Genomic DNA, 14,100 nt, shown 5'->3' with positions numbered 1-14,100 from the left:
ACCCACGGTCCAGAAATTATTTGCGACAGGTCCATGGCCGCCATGGAAGCCATGAACTCCCGAGCCAGATCGGACGATCCTCCCAGGGACGGTAGGTTAAAGTCGCCCAAGACCATGAGTTTTGGGAATTCAACCACCAACCCTGAGAGGACATCGAGTAGCTCGGGCAGGGCTGCCGCTGCACGATTAGGTGGTAGGTATGCCAGCAGCAGGCCCAACTGCGCCCCCAGGCCGTATCTCAGTAGGAGAGACTCACACCCGACCATCTGAGGGACGGTGGTCTCTCGCGGGCTAAGGGATTCCCTGATGATAACTGCCACTCCCGCGCCCCTCCCATGGGTCCGAGGCTGGTGCAGCACCTGGAAACCTGGCGGGCAGAGGTCAACCAGAGGGACACCACCCTCTGGGCCCAGCCAGGTTTCCGTGATGCAAGCCAGGTCCGGGTGCTCGCTCTCCACTAGGTCACGAACAAGGTGAGCCTTGTTAGCTACGGACCTGGCATTCAGGTAGACCAGCCTTAGCATAGGAGGCTGCACACCTTCGCTCCCGGGTCCTCCGGGGAAGTACAGAGGGTCGGAGCGTCTCACCGCTTGTACAGAGCGGAGATGACACTCCCGGTGACGATACGGCCCTCTGTTTGTGCACCTTCTGCCGTTCCCCACCATCCTGGGAATAGGATGTTCATCAGTACGCCATTGGGTATTGTCGGCGACTGGTCCTCGTTTCTCACCATCGCGAATGGTCGTAGGCCTGGCCTGCGTTATGGTAGCCGGAAGGCCTGCCTTCCCCGAGCAGCCATACTCTTTTCCCGCCCCCCTCCCTAACCCGACAAAAAACTTAACAAGAAACTTAACCAGGGGCCTCTTGTTGGTCTTGTGATGGAGGCCCCTGACCCTGCCTGGCCATCTCTCAGAGGCCCAATGGTCGGGCCCATCATCGAGGTTTGATGTATTGAAGGCAGGACGAACCCAGGAGAGGGGGGAACTCCTGAGGGCGAGTAGATCTATGCTAGAATATTGAAGAAGCATAGGGAGCATTGGGGAGCATTGGGAAGGCGGTCCCCTGGGTGGAGCATTGGAAGGAGGGTCTAGTCGGGTAGGTGGGTATCTGGACCGTCATCCAACCACTGCCACTTGGTTGGGTAAACCCCAGAATCAGGCCACTCCCCATCCTCTCACGATGGGTTGTGATTCTGCTTCTGGGGGTGGTCCAGGACCCACTCTGGGTGAAGCATACCCCATAGAGCTCTCACCTCTATGGGGCTGCAGGTATAGGACAGGCCACTCTGCCACCGTGGCTTACACCCAGGCCCATCATGTCCTGTGGGGCGAGGGAGGGCAGGGGGTTCGGAGCTGGTGGAGGCCAGATGCTGATGGCCTCGGTGGTCTAGTCGCCGTCATCTCCAATGGTCAGCTGCATCCTGGCGTCTTTAGGGTGTTGATCGGCACGGAGATACCGTCGGCACCTAGGGTGCGGGCCGGGGACGCCACGCCGCATCTAGTGGTGCTGCCGTCGAGGGGTTTTCGGTGAGTTGGTTGACCGGGGCCTGGAGAAGCTTAGCGCCGCTGTCAAAGGCCCCTCGGTGGTGGTCGATCGGGTCCGCATAGCCGGTCTGCGGCATCTCCTTGATCCCAGGGAGATGCCGCCGTTGTTCAGAAGCAGGCCAGGAGGTCGAGGCAGGGTAACGACTCCGGTCCTGCTCAGGGCGGTTGCTGCGGCTGCCTCTTCCGCCGCCTAGCTGATCCATTTGATCCGCGGGGTCTTTCCTGATCATCCCAGGTGCCGCTGTTGCCCAGGGAGGCATAATAGGGAGCCGAGGGTGGAAGCGCCGGCCCCACTCCAGATGGCTGCAGCAGTTGCAGCGGCTCAGGGGCGGGTTAGAGGCGCCCCATCACCACTGCCCCCGCCGGTGTTCAGGCCCGTGGGGAGATGACAGGCTAGGGCCCCGCGGGGTTCTCGCCATCGCCGTTGCCGACGATGCCGCTGCCTCTGCCACCCAGCTGGTCCGCGGCGCCTCCGTTGGTCGCTTGGAGACGCCGCCAGAGTCGAACAGGTGGGGGGGTCGGGGCAGGGCAGAGATTTTGGCCCCTCTTGGATGGCTGCAATGGTTGTGGTGGCTTAGGGGCGGGCCGGTGATGCCTCGCCACCACTGCCACCGTCGCTGCCTGGCTCCATGAATAGACGACCAGACTGGGGCTGGAGAGTCGTCAAACATAATACTTTTTACAATGCTAATAAGCCAGGTAGATGGTTAGCTTATCTATTAAGGAAAAAAACAAAAATCACGTAATATAGATAACAAAGAAGATAAGGGTAAAGAGGTGTTTCAGCAAAATCTTATTAAAAAGGCTTTTGTTGAATTTTATTCCAAACTATATGCTAGGGATATAACTCAAGGTTTAGATATAGATAGGTATTTGCAAGAAGTGAATATCCCTATACTTACACAAGAGCAAAGGGAAGGGATGAATCAACTGATAACTGCTGAAGAAATTATTTTAGCAATTAAACAATTAAAAGTGGGTAAGGCACCTGGAACAGATGGCTTGACAGCCATTTATTATAAAAACTTACAATTAGAGTTGGTGGAACCTTTAAAAGAATTATTTAGAACAATTCAATCAGGAGGAGAAGTGCCTCCATCGTGGAAAACAGCATTTATAACATTGATTCCAAAGGAAGATCAAGATCTTACCCAATCTAAAAGTTACAGACCTATATCGCTTTTAAATACTGATTATAAGAAATTTGCAAAGATTTTAGTAAATAGATTAATGAAGGTTATGCAGCAAATGATTTATAGTGATGAAACAGGATTTATAAGTGGTAGACGAATGAAAAATAATGTGAGACATGTTGTAAACTTATTAGAATAAGAAATAATCAAGTCCCTGCAGCGCTGATTTTTTTGGACGCTGAAAAGGCGTTTGATCAATTGAATTGGCAATTTTTATTTAAAGTCTTAGAGAAGATGGAGTTTGGTGATAAGTTTTTACAACCTATTAGGGCAATATATCAGAAACAAACAGCTCAAATAATAATGGTAGTTTAACAGAAGCTTGCAAAATTGAAAAGGGTACAAGACAGGGATGTCCGTTGTCACCATTCCTGTTTGTTTTAACATTGTAAATATTATTGATTAAGATACATGACTCAAATAAAATAAAGGGAGTTAAAATTAAAGATCAAGATTATAGATTGAGAGCATTTGCAGATGACTTGGTTATTACATTAAGTCAACCGATTCAATCGGTTACAGATTTAATGGAAATAATTTTGCAATATGGACAAGTTTCTGGATTTAAGGTAAACAGGCAAAAAACTAAAATATTGTCTAAAATATGACTACAGAAAAAAGGTAGTTCTAGAAAAATTAACAGGATTTGAAATAGTTAAAAAGATTAAATATTTGGGGGTATATCTTTCAGCTTCAAATGCGAAATTATATAAAAATAATTATGAATTGTTATGGTTAAAAATACAAAAAGAGTTAGATAGTTGGAGAAGATTACAATTGTCTTTATTGGGAAGAATTGCAGCAGTGAAAACGAATGTTTTACCAAAAATTTTATTTTTGTTTCAAATGATTGTTGTTGTTAGTTGCGAAGTCGTGTCTGACCCATCGCGACCCAATGGACAATGTTCCTCCAGGCCTTCCTGTCCTCTATCATCTTCTGGAGTCCATCTAGGCTCACGCCTACTGCTTCAGTGACTCCATCCAGCCACCTCATTCTCTGTCGTCCCCTTCTTCTATTGCCCTCAATCTTTCCCAGCATTAGGCTCTTCTCCAGTGAGTCCTTCCTTCTCATTAGGTGGCCAAAGTATTTGAGTTTTAGCTTCAGGATCTGGCCTTCTAAAGAGCAGTCAGGGTTGATCTAGTTTCAAATGATACCTATACTTAAAAAAGATTCAAATTTGGAGGAATGGCAGAAAGGTATTAATAAATTTATTTGGGTAGGGAAAAGACTGAGAGTAAAACTTAAGATAATGCAAGATATACGTGAAAGAAGTGGTCTTAAAATGCCCAATTTAAAATTATATTATGAGGCTGCGGCTTTATCGTCAATTAGTAATTGGTTTAACTTAACAGAAGAAAGATTATTGAATATTGAGGGATGTGATTTATTATATGGCTGGCATGCATATTTATTGTATGATAAAAAGGTGGATAATGTTTTTAAGACACATATATTAAGGTATGCCCTGTTGCAAGTTTGGAAAAAATATCGATACAAGTTAAATTATAAAATACCAATTTGGGCAATACCTAAACATGCAACAGAAAATATAAGTTTGGGATTTAAACATGATGTGATTACATATAAAGATATTCTTAGACTGGAAAGGAATGTATGGCAATTAAAGCCATTTAATATTTTAAAAGAAGGAAAAATAGTACAAACTTGGTTTCACTATGGCCAGATACAAGCTAGATGGAAAGAAGATCAGAAAATTGGCATTTCGACAACAGATGAAAATTTGGTAAAGCAAATTAGAGATCAAAGTCAAGCCCATATAAGAAGGATATATAATGCATTGATAGAAATAGATTCAGAAATGGAACTTGTTAAAGATTGTATGATGAAATGGGCCCAGAATAGTCAGGAGCCAATAACAATGGATACCTGGGAAAAATTTGGGTCAGAAATGTAAAATTTACTCAGGCACAAAATTTAAGAGAGAATTTTTATAAAATGATGGCATTTAGATCCTAAAAAATTAGCATGTATGTATCCAAATTATCAGCCTAAATGTTGGAGGTGTGGTTGTGAGGATGCAACGTACTACCATATATGGTGGACTTGTAAAAAAGTTAAAGCTTTTTGGATTAAAATTTGGTGGAATATGCAGAAGATATTTGAGAAAAAGATAAGATTTTCTCCATAGTTATTTCTGTTGGGTATTATTACAGATTGTACCGTTATAGAAACTAAATTGATGTTGAATTTAATAACGGCAGCAAGACTTTTGGTTTCGCAATACTGGAAGAAGGAGGAACTGCCTACTATAGAAGAGTGGACTTTAAAAGTTTAAAACGTGGCAGAAATGGCAAAAATTTCAGCATATTTGAAAGAACAATTGTAACAGAGATATATTTTGGAATGGAGAAGATGGATCGATTATATTCAGAATAAATATGGGACTAAAAAAATTCATTTAGCATATGAATGAGTATTAGAATTATAAGATGTATTATTATTTAGTTATGTTTAAGTGGAGTTAAAGTGTGATAGGATTTAAAGCGTATTTATAGATGGTTAGCATATTTTAGCTTGGGTTTGTTGGAGGCAATACCCTGTATTCAGCTCTGGGAAGTCGAGGGGGAGGGAGGGGAAGCTGGGGGGAGGGGGAGGGAAGGAGTTTATGCTTAAAATGTATTGTAAAACTTTTTAATAAAAAACAAATGTGCTGGGGAGAACAGGGATGACTGGTTGTTACTTGAGGCAATTCATTTAATGTCCCAACTTCAACCCTAATGGACAAGTTCAATTATGGTCGTATCTCAAGGATTACTGTAGTCTGTCAGAACCCACTCCAATTCACATCTTAGGAAAGAAGAACTCTTGGAGACACGTTTGTCCAAGCAGGAACTTTTACTAAAACATAGATGACAGTGAATAGGATAGACAGGATCTGAAAACTGTCTCATAGATCGATACTTTTAAAGTGTCACCAAGTAAAAACCCCTTCAGTCCATTTGGTCAGTCCCGGATCGATCAAGTTTCAGGTGTCAAACCCCTTGTGGGGAAAAAGAACCACCAGTAAATTTGCAAGCAGGCTGAATAAACAAACAGTGCATCTAAGGCAGGGGTGTCAAACTCAATTTCATTGAGGGCCACATCAGCATTGCGGTTGCCTCGGGCCAGGTGGGTATGGCCAGGGTGGGCGTGGCCTACTAGGTGGGCATGGCTAGAGTGCGTATGGCCTACTGGATGGGCATGGCCAGCTCTACATCATTGGCATCAAGGGTGCCTATGGGGGCCTGGGCAGGAGTGGGACAGATCTGAGGGTCTCTGGCAGGAGGAGGTTCTCTGGGCCAGGGCCAAGGCAATGGGGGCCATTCCCTCGCTGTTTCCAGGATGGCTTCGTGGGCCACATGAAACCACTTCGCAGGCTGCATCCAGCCCCTTGGCCTTGTGTTTGACATGTCTGATCTAAGGGATAGAGATGGGCAATTAACAACCCTGTCTTCTCTTTCCCTCCTTGGGAATGGCAGAATCCAGTAAGGGGGTGAGATTTGGGTTTTGCACAGAGAGGGAGTTAGAAACGAGATAAAAATGGATTCTGACATAGTATTCATTTAGCAACTGTTTCCAGTACAACAATGATGAAAACTCACCAACCACACTCAAAGTTTAGTCCTTAATGGAACTGCATCTACATGGAGGAATGTATGCAGTAGGGTAGGCCCAGTACTCTTCATTATCTTCATAAACAATTTAGATGAAGGAATAGAAGGAGAACTCATCAAAATTGCAGACAACATCAAGCTGACAGGAATAGTCAACATTCCAGAAGATAGGGTCAAGATACAGAAGGATCTTGACAATGGAATGCTAGGCCCTATCTAATAAAATGAAATTCAGTGGTGAGAAAATAAGGTTCCACATTTAGGCAAGAAAAACCAAATGAAAAAGGTCTAGAATAGGTGGTACATGATTCAATAATAGTAACTATGAGAAGTATCTTGAGCCAGCAGTGTGCTGCAGCTGCCAAAAAGGACAACACAATCCTAAGCTGCATTATCAGAGGAATAGAGTCAAGATCACATGAAGTGTTAGTACCACTTTATAATGCCTTGGTAAGACCACACTTGGAATATTGCATCCAGTTTTGGTAGCCAAAATATAAAAAACATGTTGAGACTCTGGAAAGAGGGCAGAAAAGAGCAACAAAGTTGATTAGGGGACTAGAGGCTAAAGCATACAGTATGAAGAATGGTTGCAAGAATTGGGTATGCTTAATGAAAAGGACTAGTGGTGACATGATAGCAGTATTTCAATATCTAAGGGGCTGCTACAAACAAGAGGAGGTTAACCTATTCTCCAAAGTACCTGAAGAGAGAACAAGAAGCAATATGTCAAAATAGTCAAGGAAAGAACCAACCTAGAAATAAGGAGTTTCTTGGTAGTTAGAACAATTAAGTAGTGGAATGACTTGCCTTTCAGAATTTGTGAGTGCTCCATCATTGGAGGTTTTTAAGAAAAGATTGGATAACCATTTGAAATGGATGGTATAAGGTTTCCTGCTTGAGCAGAGGTTTGGACTACAGGACTTCCAAGGTTCCTTCCAATTCTTTCAAGGTTCTGACTGACAAACCCAACAAAGTAAGCATAACTGAGATGATCCAATCTCTAATGCAAAACTTTATTGAGCACATCATTTTGGCACAGATGAAAGGAAAGCAAGCTCTGGTTATTTCGCACCTAAATTGCTATATTAAAAGTATAGAAACCTCACTCCTCTTATTAGTGCAGGTCAAATTATCCTATTATAAGTCAGAGAATTATTATGAGAGAATGTCTTTAGTTCTCAGTAAACAAATCTTGAAAGTCCTTGGTTCTCATGGACTGGCCTCTCAATATCAGAAGTATGAATTCCATTCTTCCCTCCCTTTTCCCCCGAGTTCATAGGCAAGCTAAGAAGCAATAATAGCTGACGCAGCATAGGCATCCTTCGAGGCTTGACACCGTTCTGTGAAACTGGATATTGTGTGTGTGTGTGGGGGGGTGTTAATGGCTGGCATAAAAAGAAGAATAGTTCCTTCATTAAAGAAAGAAAGATTGGTTACACTGCATACTTTCAAGAGCAAAATATCAGTCCTAGCACAGTATTACTTCTTCTATCCCAAATTCCAGATGGAATTTGCAGCAGATTCCTATTGGAATAATCTAAACTGATATGGAGAAAAATTATTTACAAAATAAAAATGAATAATAAAATTAACAAAATATACAAAATAAAAGATATGCAAAGCACAAGTTGTCTGTTATTATTCTGAATTTATAGTTTGTTTATAATTATAAATAGTTCAAAGAAGCTTTCTGATTCTTTTGCCTTTTTTCTAAACAGTGGAAGTCTAAATGTTTTTAAAAATCTTATTCTTCAGATACAGAGTTGTGGTATCCTATCCTCCTCAGAGTGAAGCTGAACTTGAACTTAAAGAAGGAGATACTGTTTTTGTTCATAAAAAACATGAAGATGGCTGGTTCAAAGGCACATTGCAGCGAAATGGAAAAACTGGCCTTTTCCCTGGAAGCTTTGTGGAGAGTATCTAATTTGAAATATTTCAACTTTCACAGCACTACAGAACAAAGAGAGAGATTGCAGCCATGGAAGGCTGTAGCATAAACAAATTTATATTTGTTTTTCAGTATCCTACAGCATAATTCTGCCGGTAAAGAAGAATAAAATAGTTGCTTTTTTATCATTTTGAATTCTTGGTGTAATGTGTGCCTTGTAATGTCTGATTTATTCTTCAGAGGATTTAAGTGTGTGTGTACATACATACATACTTACATACCATAAAAGTTCATTGTTTACAAGGCTGTAACTAATTTATTCACTTTTCTAAACTTGAATTCTGTTTAATAACTAAAGTTTGGTGATTATGATTAACAAGTTATTTATAAAATAAGGAGAAGCTGGGTTCTTTTCTTACAAAAAGATATAGTGTCTGATAGATGCCTTTTTCCAACTGTGACAGTGAAGTACATTTTTTTAAATGGTTAATGTTGGATATAACAATAGTGATGTAGTATCAGATTGAACCATGAACACTGGGGTAAAATCATTGTGGATTTCTTTTATTTAGGGTGAGAAACTATCTGTGAATAACAAGTCTTAATGTAACAGATAGAAACATTTCTGATGAAATGAAACAGCTGTGCAGCATTGCTAGCATTTTTCAAGCTGAGAATAGAATACAGGTGAAACTCGAAAAATTAGAATATCATGCAACTTAAAAAGGAAAACTAATATATGAGATAGACTCATTACATGCAAAGCAAGATAGTTCAAGCCGTGATTTCTCATAATTGTGATGATTATGACTTACAGCTCATGAAAACCCCAAATCCACAATCTCAGAAAATTAGAATATTGTGAAAAGGTGCAATATTCTAGGCTCAAAGTGTCCCACTCTAATCAGCTAATTAAGCCATAACACCTTCAAAGGGTTCCTGAGCCTTTCAATGGTCTCTCAGTCTGGTTCAGTAGGAATCACAATCATGGGGAAGACTGCTGACCTGACAGTTGTGCAGAAAACCATCATTGACATCCTCCATAAGGAGGGAAAGCCTCAAAAGGTAATTGCAAAAGAAGTTGGATGTTCCCAAAGTGCTGTATCAAAGCACATTAATAGAAAGTTATGTGGAAGGGAAAAGTGTGGAAGAAAAAGGTGCACAAGCAGCAGGGATGACCGCAGCCTGGAGAGGATTGTCAGGAAAAGGCCATTCAAAAGTGTTGGGGACTTTCACAAGGAGTGGACTGAGGCTGGAGTCAGTGTATCAAGAGCCACCACACAGAGACGGATCCTGGACATGGGCTTCAAATGTCGTATTCCTCTTGTCAAGCCGCTCCTGAACAACAAACAATGTCAGAAGCGTCTTACCTGGGCTAAAGAAAAACAGACTTGGTCTGTTGCTCAGTGGTCCAAAGTCCTCTTTTCTGGTGAGAGCAACTTTTGCATCTCATTTGGAAACCAAGGACCCAGAGTCTGGAGGAAGAATGGAGAGGCACACACTGCAAGATGCTTGAAGTCCAGTGTGAAGTTTCCACAGTCTGTTGATTTGGGGAGCCATGTCATCTGCTGGTGTTGGTCCACTGTGCTTCATTAAGTCCAGGGTCAACGCAGCCATCTACCAGGAGATTTTGGAGCACTTCATGCTTCCTTCCACAGACGAGCTTTATGGGGATGCTGACTTCATTTTCCAGCAATGACTGTGGGATTACTGTGCTTGATTGGCCAGCAAACTCGCCTGACCTGAACCCCATAGAGAATCTATGGGGCATTGCCAAGAGAAAGATGAGAGACATGAGACCGAACAATGCAGAAGAGCTGAAGGCTGCTATTGAAGCATCCTGGTCTTCCATAACAGCAGTATCACAGGCTGGTAGCTTCCATGCCACGCTGCATTGAGGCAGTAATTGCTGCAAAAGGGGCCCAAACCAAGTACTGAGTACATATGCATGCTTATACTTTTCAGAGGTCCGATATTGTTCTATGTACACTCCTTGTTTTATTGATTGCATGTAATATTCTAATTTTCTGAGATTGTGGATTTGGGGTTTTCATGAGCTGTATGGATATACATAGAATGAAGGCTACTGCTAAGCTTGTAAGCCGCCCTGAGTGTTCGGAGAAGGGCGGGATATAAATGGAATTAAAATAAAAAATAAAAAAAATAACCATCACAATTATGACAAATCACGGCTTGAACTATCTTGCTTTGCATATAATGAGTCTATCTCATATATTAGTTTCCCCTTTTAAGTTGCATTACTGAAATAAATGAAATTTTGCACAATATTCTAATTTTTTGAGCTTCACCTGTACATAAAATATACCAGAAATGAGGAATATCAGCTTTGACTAGCATCTGTTTGTCCAGTATTTTTGGATATGTGTCGAGATTTCCCTTGGTAGATTTGGCTAGATTTTTAAGCACATAATGTACAGAATGTAAATGTGTTAACATAGATTTAATGCAAAACAACTGGAAAAATGGAAAATAATTGTAATAATTGATAGGATCAAAATTTAAATTCAGCTTGCTCTCGCTGACTAAATATGCCAAGAAATGTTGGCCTGTTTATCTTTTCAAATTGATTTGCATGGTTGAGAGACAAATTACCTTGTTTGAGCAATAGTGGTGGTAAGTGATATACTTGTGTTTTTAAAGTAAAGGCTGTAACAACACGGTGACATTTTTGCTAATTTTGTAACTGTTGCTATTTTCATATATCTTAAGTTGTCAGTGTCTTGCATGCATTATCACATTCCTACAGGTGTACAAAACAGCACATAACTGACTATAGTGTTTATTATACTGTACTGTTATGATGAACTGGAGGTTAAATAACCAGTTACCTGCTAGTTTGAAAGCCACTGACCAAAAACTAGTGAGTAATTGGATACTACTGTATAAAGAATATTCTCACTGTTCAGCATAATTCCAGCCATGGATATTTTAAAGCACAAGAGTTTTGTGGAGCATATCCTCTACTTAATTTCAGACCTTGAAGAATGTTCAAACATTCAGTTTCCCCTCTCTTATTATTTTTGCAATCTTAATTTGGAAATAAATTTTCTAAGTAAGGAAAGCTGCCATATAACTTTTTTGTTATCCTCTACTGAATATCCTGCTCAGAAGCTATTTCCTTCTAAACAATGTACATTGGCAATGTACATCATTCTTCCAGGGCATTGGCCTTGGAATATTTTCTCACACATTCAAGACCTAAAATATGGGTGGGGTGGGGGGAATGATGGTATTCTGATGATTTAAGACTTGTATTACATCTCTCTTTTCTGGTAAAATATTTAGAAATTGTAATCTTTTTAAACCTAGAATATGTTGAAGTGAACTAATAGACATATCTTACTCTCCAGTGATCTGCTAACATTTCTGGACATTACTTTGCCTTTCCCTCTTCAAGCTAGTTAGTCCTAAGAAAGAGAAGCATATTAGCAAGAATAAAAAAAACTTCTTGTGAAGTCTTTTGACCCCTTCCCAAACTGAATTCTATCCAACAAAAAATGTCAAATCAAATGTATTTAGTTGCTGGGAAGGGAGTGAGTTTATAATAGTTACATTGGACCTTTTAGCAGACTTGGAACTGTAATTTATTCTGTACATGATTCTTCAAGAAAATACAATTACAGTATTTTGAGATTATTGCATATTCAAGCTATTATTACTGTTATTATTGGCACAAGGAACGCTAGATTGTCTTCATACCATTGCTTGACAGTGACAATCTTGTTACATTTAGCTCACCTAATTTCTGTATAACATTTGGATTACTTTGGCAGATCTCTTCTTTAATTATATGACAGGAAGAAATTCTGTAGGCAATTACCTTGAAATAGATACCCTTTCCTTGGGAAAGATTGACCTGTAAATTTCTGCCTATTGTGCAACTGCTCAAGATTAAGAATTCAGTTACCAAAATAGTGTCTAACTTTAAACTCAATACCTTTTCTTTAATAACCAGGTAGTGCAAGTTTTAAAAGTCTTTGTTTCCCGACAAGAATGAAACTTTATTAAAGGAAATGCCTGTTGTATTAAGGTGAAGAATTCAAATTAGTTGAATCATTAACTAATGGTTTTCATGTAAAACACAAATGATTTTTTAAAAATTGTAAATGGGAAGAAAATAATTGGTAGCTGAAATGGTTTCTTCCAATATCGAATGGTTTCATTATTATTTTAATATATTGAAAACATTCCTTAAATGATACACTGAACAATTCTGTGGAATATAAAAAGCTTGGTTTACTTGAATATTCATATGATGTACAAACTATTTGAAATGAACTTTAATAAGGAAATGCTGGCATCAACTTTCATCAGCACCTATTGACACTTATGTGCCAATCTTATTTTCATTTATTAGTAGATTTATATGTGAGAGACTACTACAAAGAATGTTCTCTATATGGTAGCATACTTGTGTGACACAGGTACCTCTATTCAAGATTTTATTATATAATGTTTATCAGAAATATAAATTAATATGATAGTGTTCTTACAGTATAATACATTTCTAATAACTTTTTAAGAAAATGGATCATCTTTTATTTTAAGGGCTTGTTATTCGCGATACAACAATTTTTAAAAATGCAGTTTTCATGTCATGTGACTTTATAAAGTTTATGGGACTTGGGTTGGTTTTTAGGGTTGCACGTAATTGAGTTTATGAACAAAAAACCTTTACACTAATTTTGGAGTACTTTCTTAAAGAAATTCTGTGGAAAGTTTTAATGTTTATATTTGAGGTCCAGTGAATGTTACATGTTTTTATCTGTTAAATTTCATTTCTAATAAATATTTTCTTAGCAAAGCACTTAAATGCACTGTGTTGTATTTTGGGAATTGTAGTTTAGGGGGATGAACAGTAGAGGAATATAAAGAACACACAATCTCCACTGAGGTACACATCCAGGGTTCTAGAAAGTGGCTTAGTTCCATTTTTTTATATATGTAGCTCACTCTGATCAGATCCCCGGATCTAGAGAAACTCCATTCTCCTGTACTTTAGCACAGGTAAAATTCAAACAACTGTAATTTATTTTTCAGTAGATGTGATGAAATGTGCAGATGATCTAGATCCTAGAAATATAGAAAATTGATGGCAGAAAAAGATTCTGCCTCAGCTATTCCCCCAGGAAAGCACACTCAGGAAACACATTGTTTCAAAGAGATCTTTTACTGAGAGAAAGTGATTGCAGAGTAAAAAGGCAGAATCTGAAATTCCCACACAAAGCTTTAAGCTAAAAATCCCGTTTCTTCAGCCCCACCCCAATGCCTCAGTCCCTCAGGCATGAAGATGTTATGAGGCCAAAGAGATGATAACCAGCCAGCTTCCCAGCGACCTGTGAAACCAGAAGGCCTCAAGGTATTTCCCTCTCCTTAATTCCCATGCAAATACATTGAAGTGAAAGCAGCAGCAAAGGTTAGAATACAGGAATGCCCCCAATCCACACTCATATGTGCTACCCCCTCCCTTTCTTATGGCAGCATTCCGGAAGGACCTAACAGACTCTGTAGTCCATTGAATCTGCTGTTTGAGTTTCCTTCTGCTTGCTTTTGTTTTCTTTTTAATTAATTAATTAATAACTTTTAATTTTTATTTATTGTATTGATATATTTATTTATTTTTAAATTCTTGTCAGTTGATAGACATGTATTTATCCCAAGCATGTTTAAATTCAGTTGCTTATGATTGATTCACTACCTCCGCTGGAAGTTGGTTCCAAACTTCCATTACTCTTTCTGAGAAATACTACAGGTAGTCCTGGAGTTATGACCATAATGGAGCCTGTCCATTACAGTCACAAGGTTAAGTGAATCACGTTAAATTAATAAGCCCCCT

The 14,100-nt window shown here is 40.0% G+C and overlaps 1 protein-coding gene across 1 annotated transcript in view; it reads left to right on the top strand.

The window, feature by feature from the left end:
• The window catches only part of SH3RF1 (SH3 domain containing ring finger 1), a 172,824-nt gene extending 164,386 nt beyond the window's left edge, over positions 1-8,438 (top strand). The window contains exon 12 of the mRNA XM_083367282.1: positions 8,111-8,438. Coding sequence (XP_083223408.1) covers positions 8,111-8,279 — 169 coding nt within the window. The 3' untranslated portion in view covers positions 8,280-8,438. The remainder of the gene's footprint in view (positions 1-8,110) is intronic.
• Positions 8,439-14,100: the final 5,662 nt, after the last annotated feature.

This window comes from Vipera ursinii, assembly GCF_947247035.1.
Source record: "Vipera ursinii genome assembly, chromosome: 7".
Classification (NCBI taxonomy): Eukaryota; Metazoa; Chordata; class Lepidosauria; order Squamata; family Viperidae; genus Vipera; species Vipera ursinii.
The sequence above is the reverse complement of the archived record's forward strand: the minus strand, read 5'-3'. Positions and strand labels throughout refer to the sequence as shown.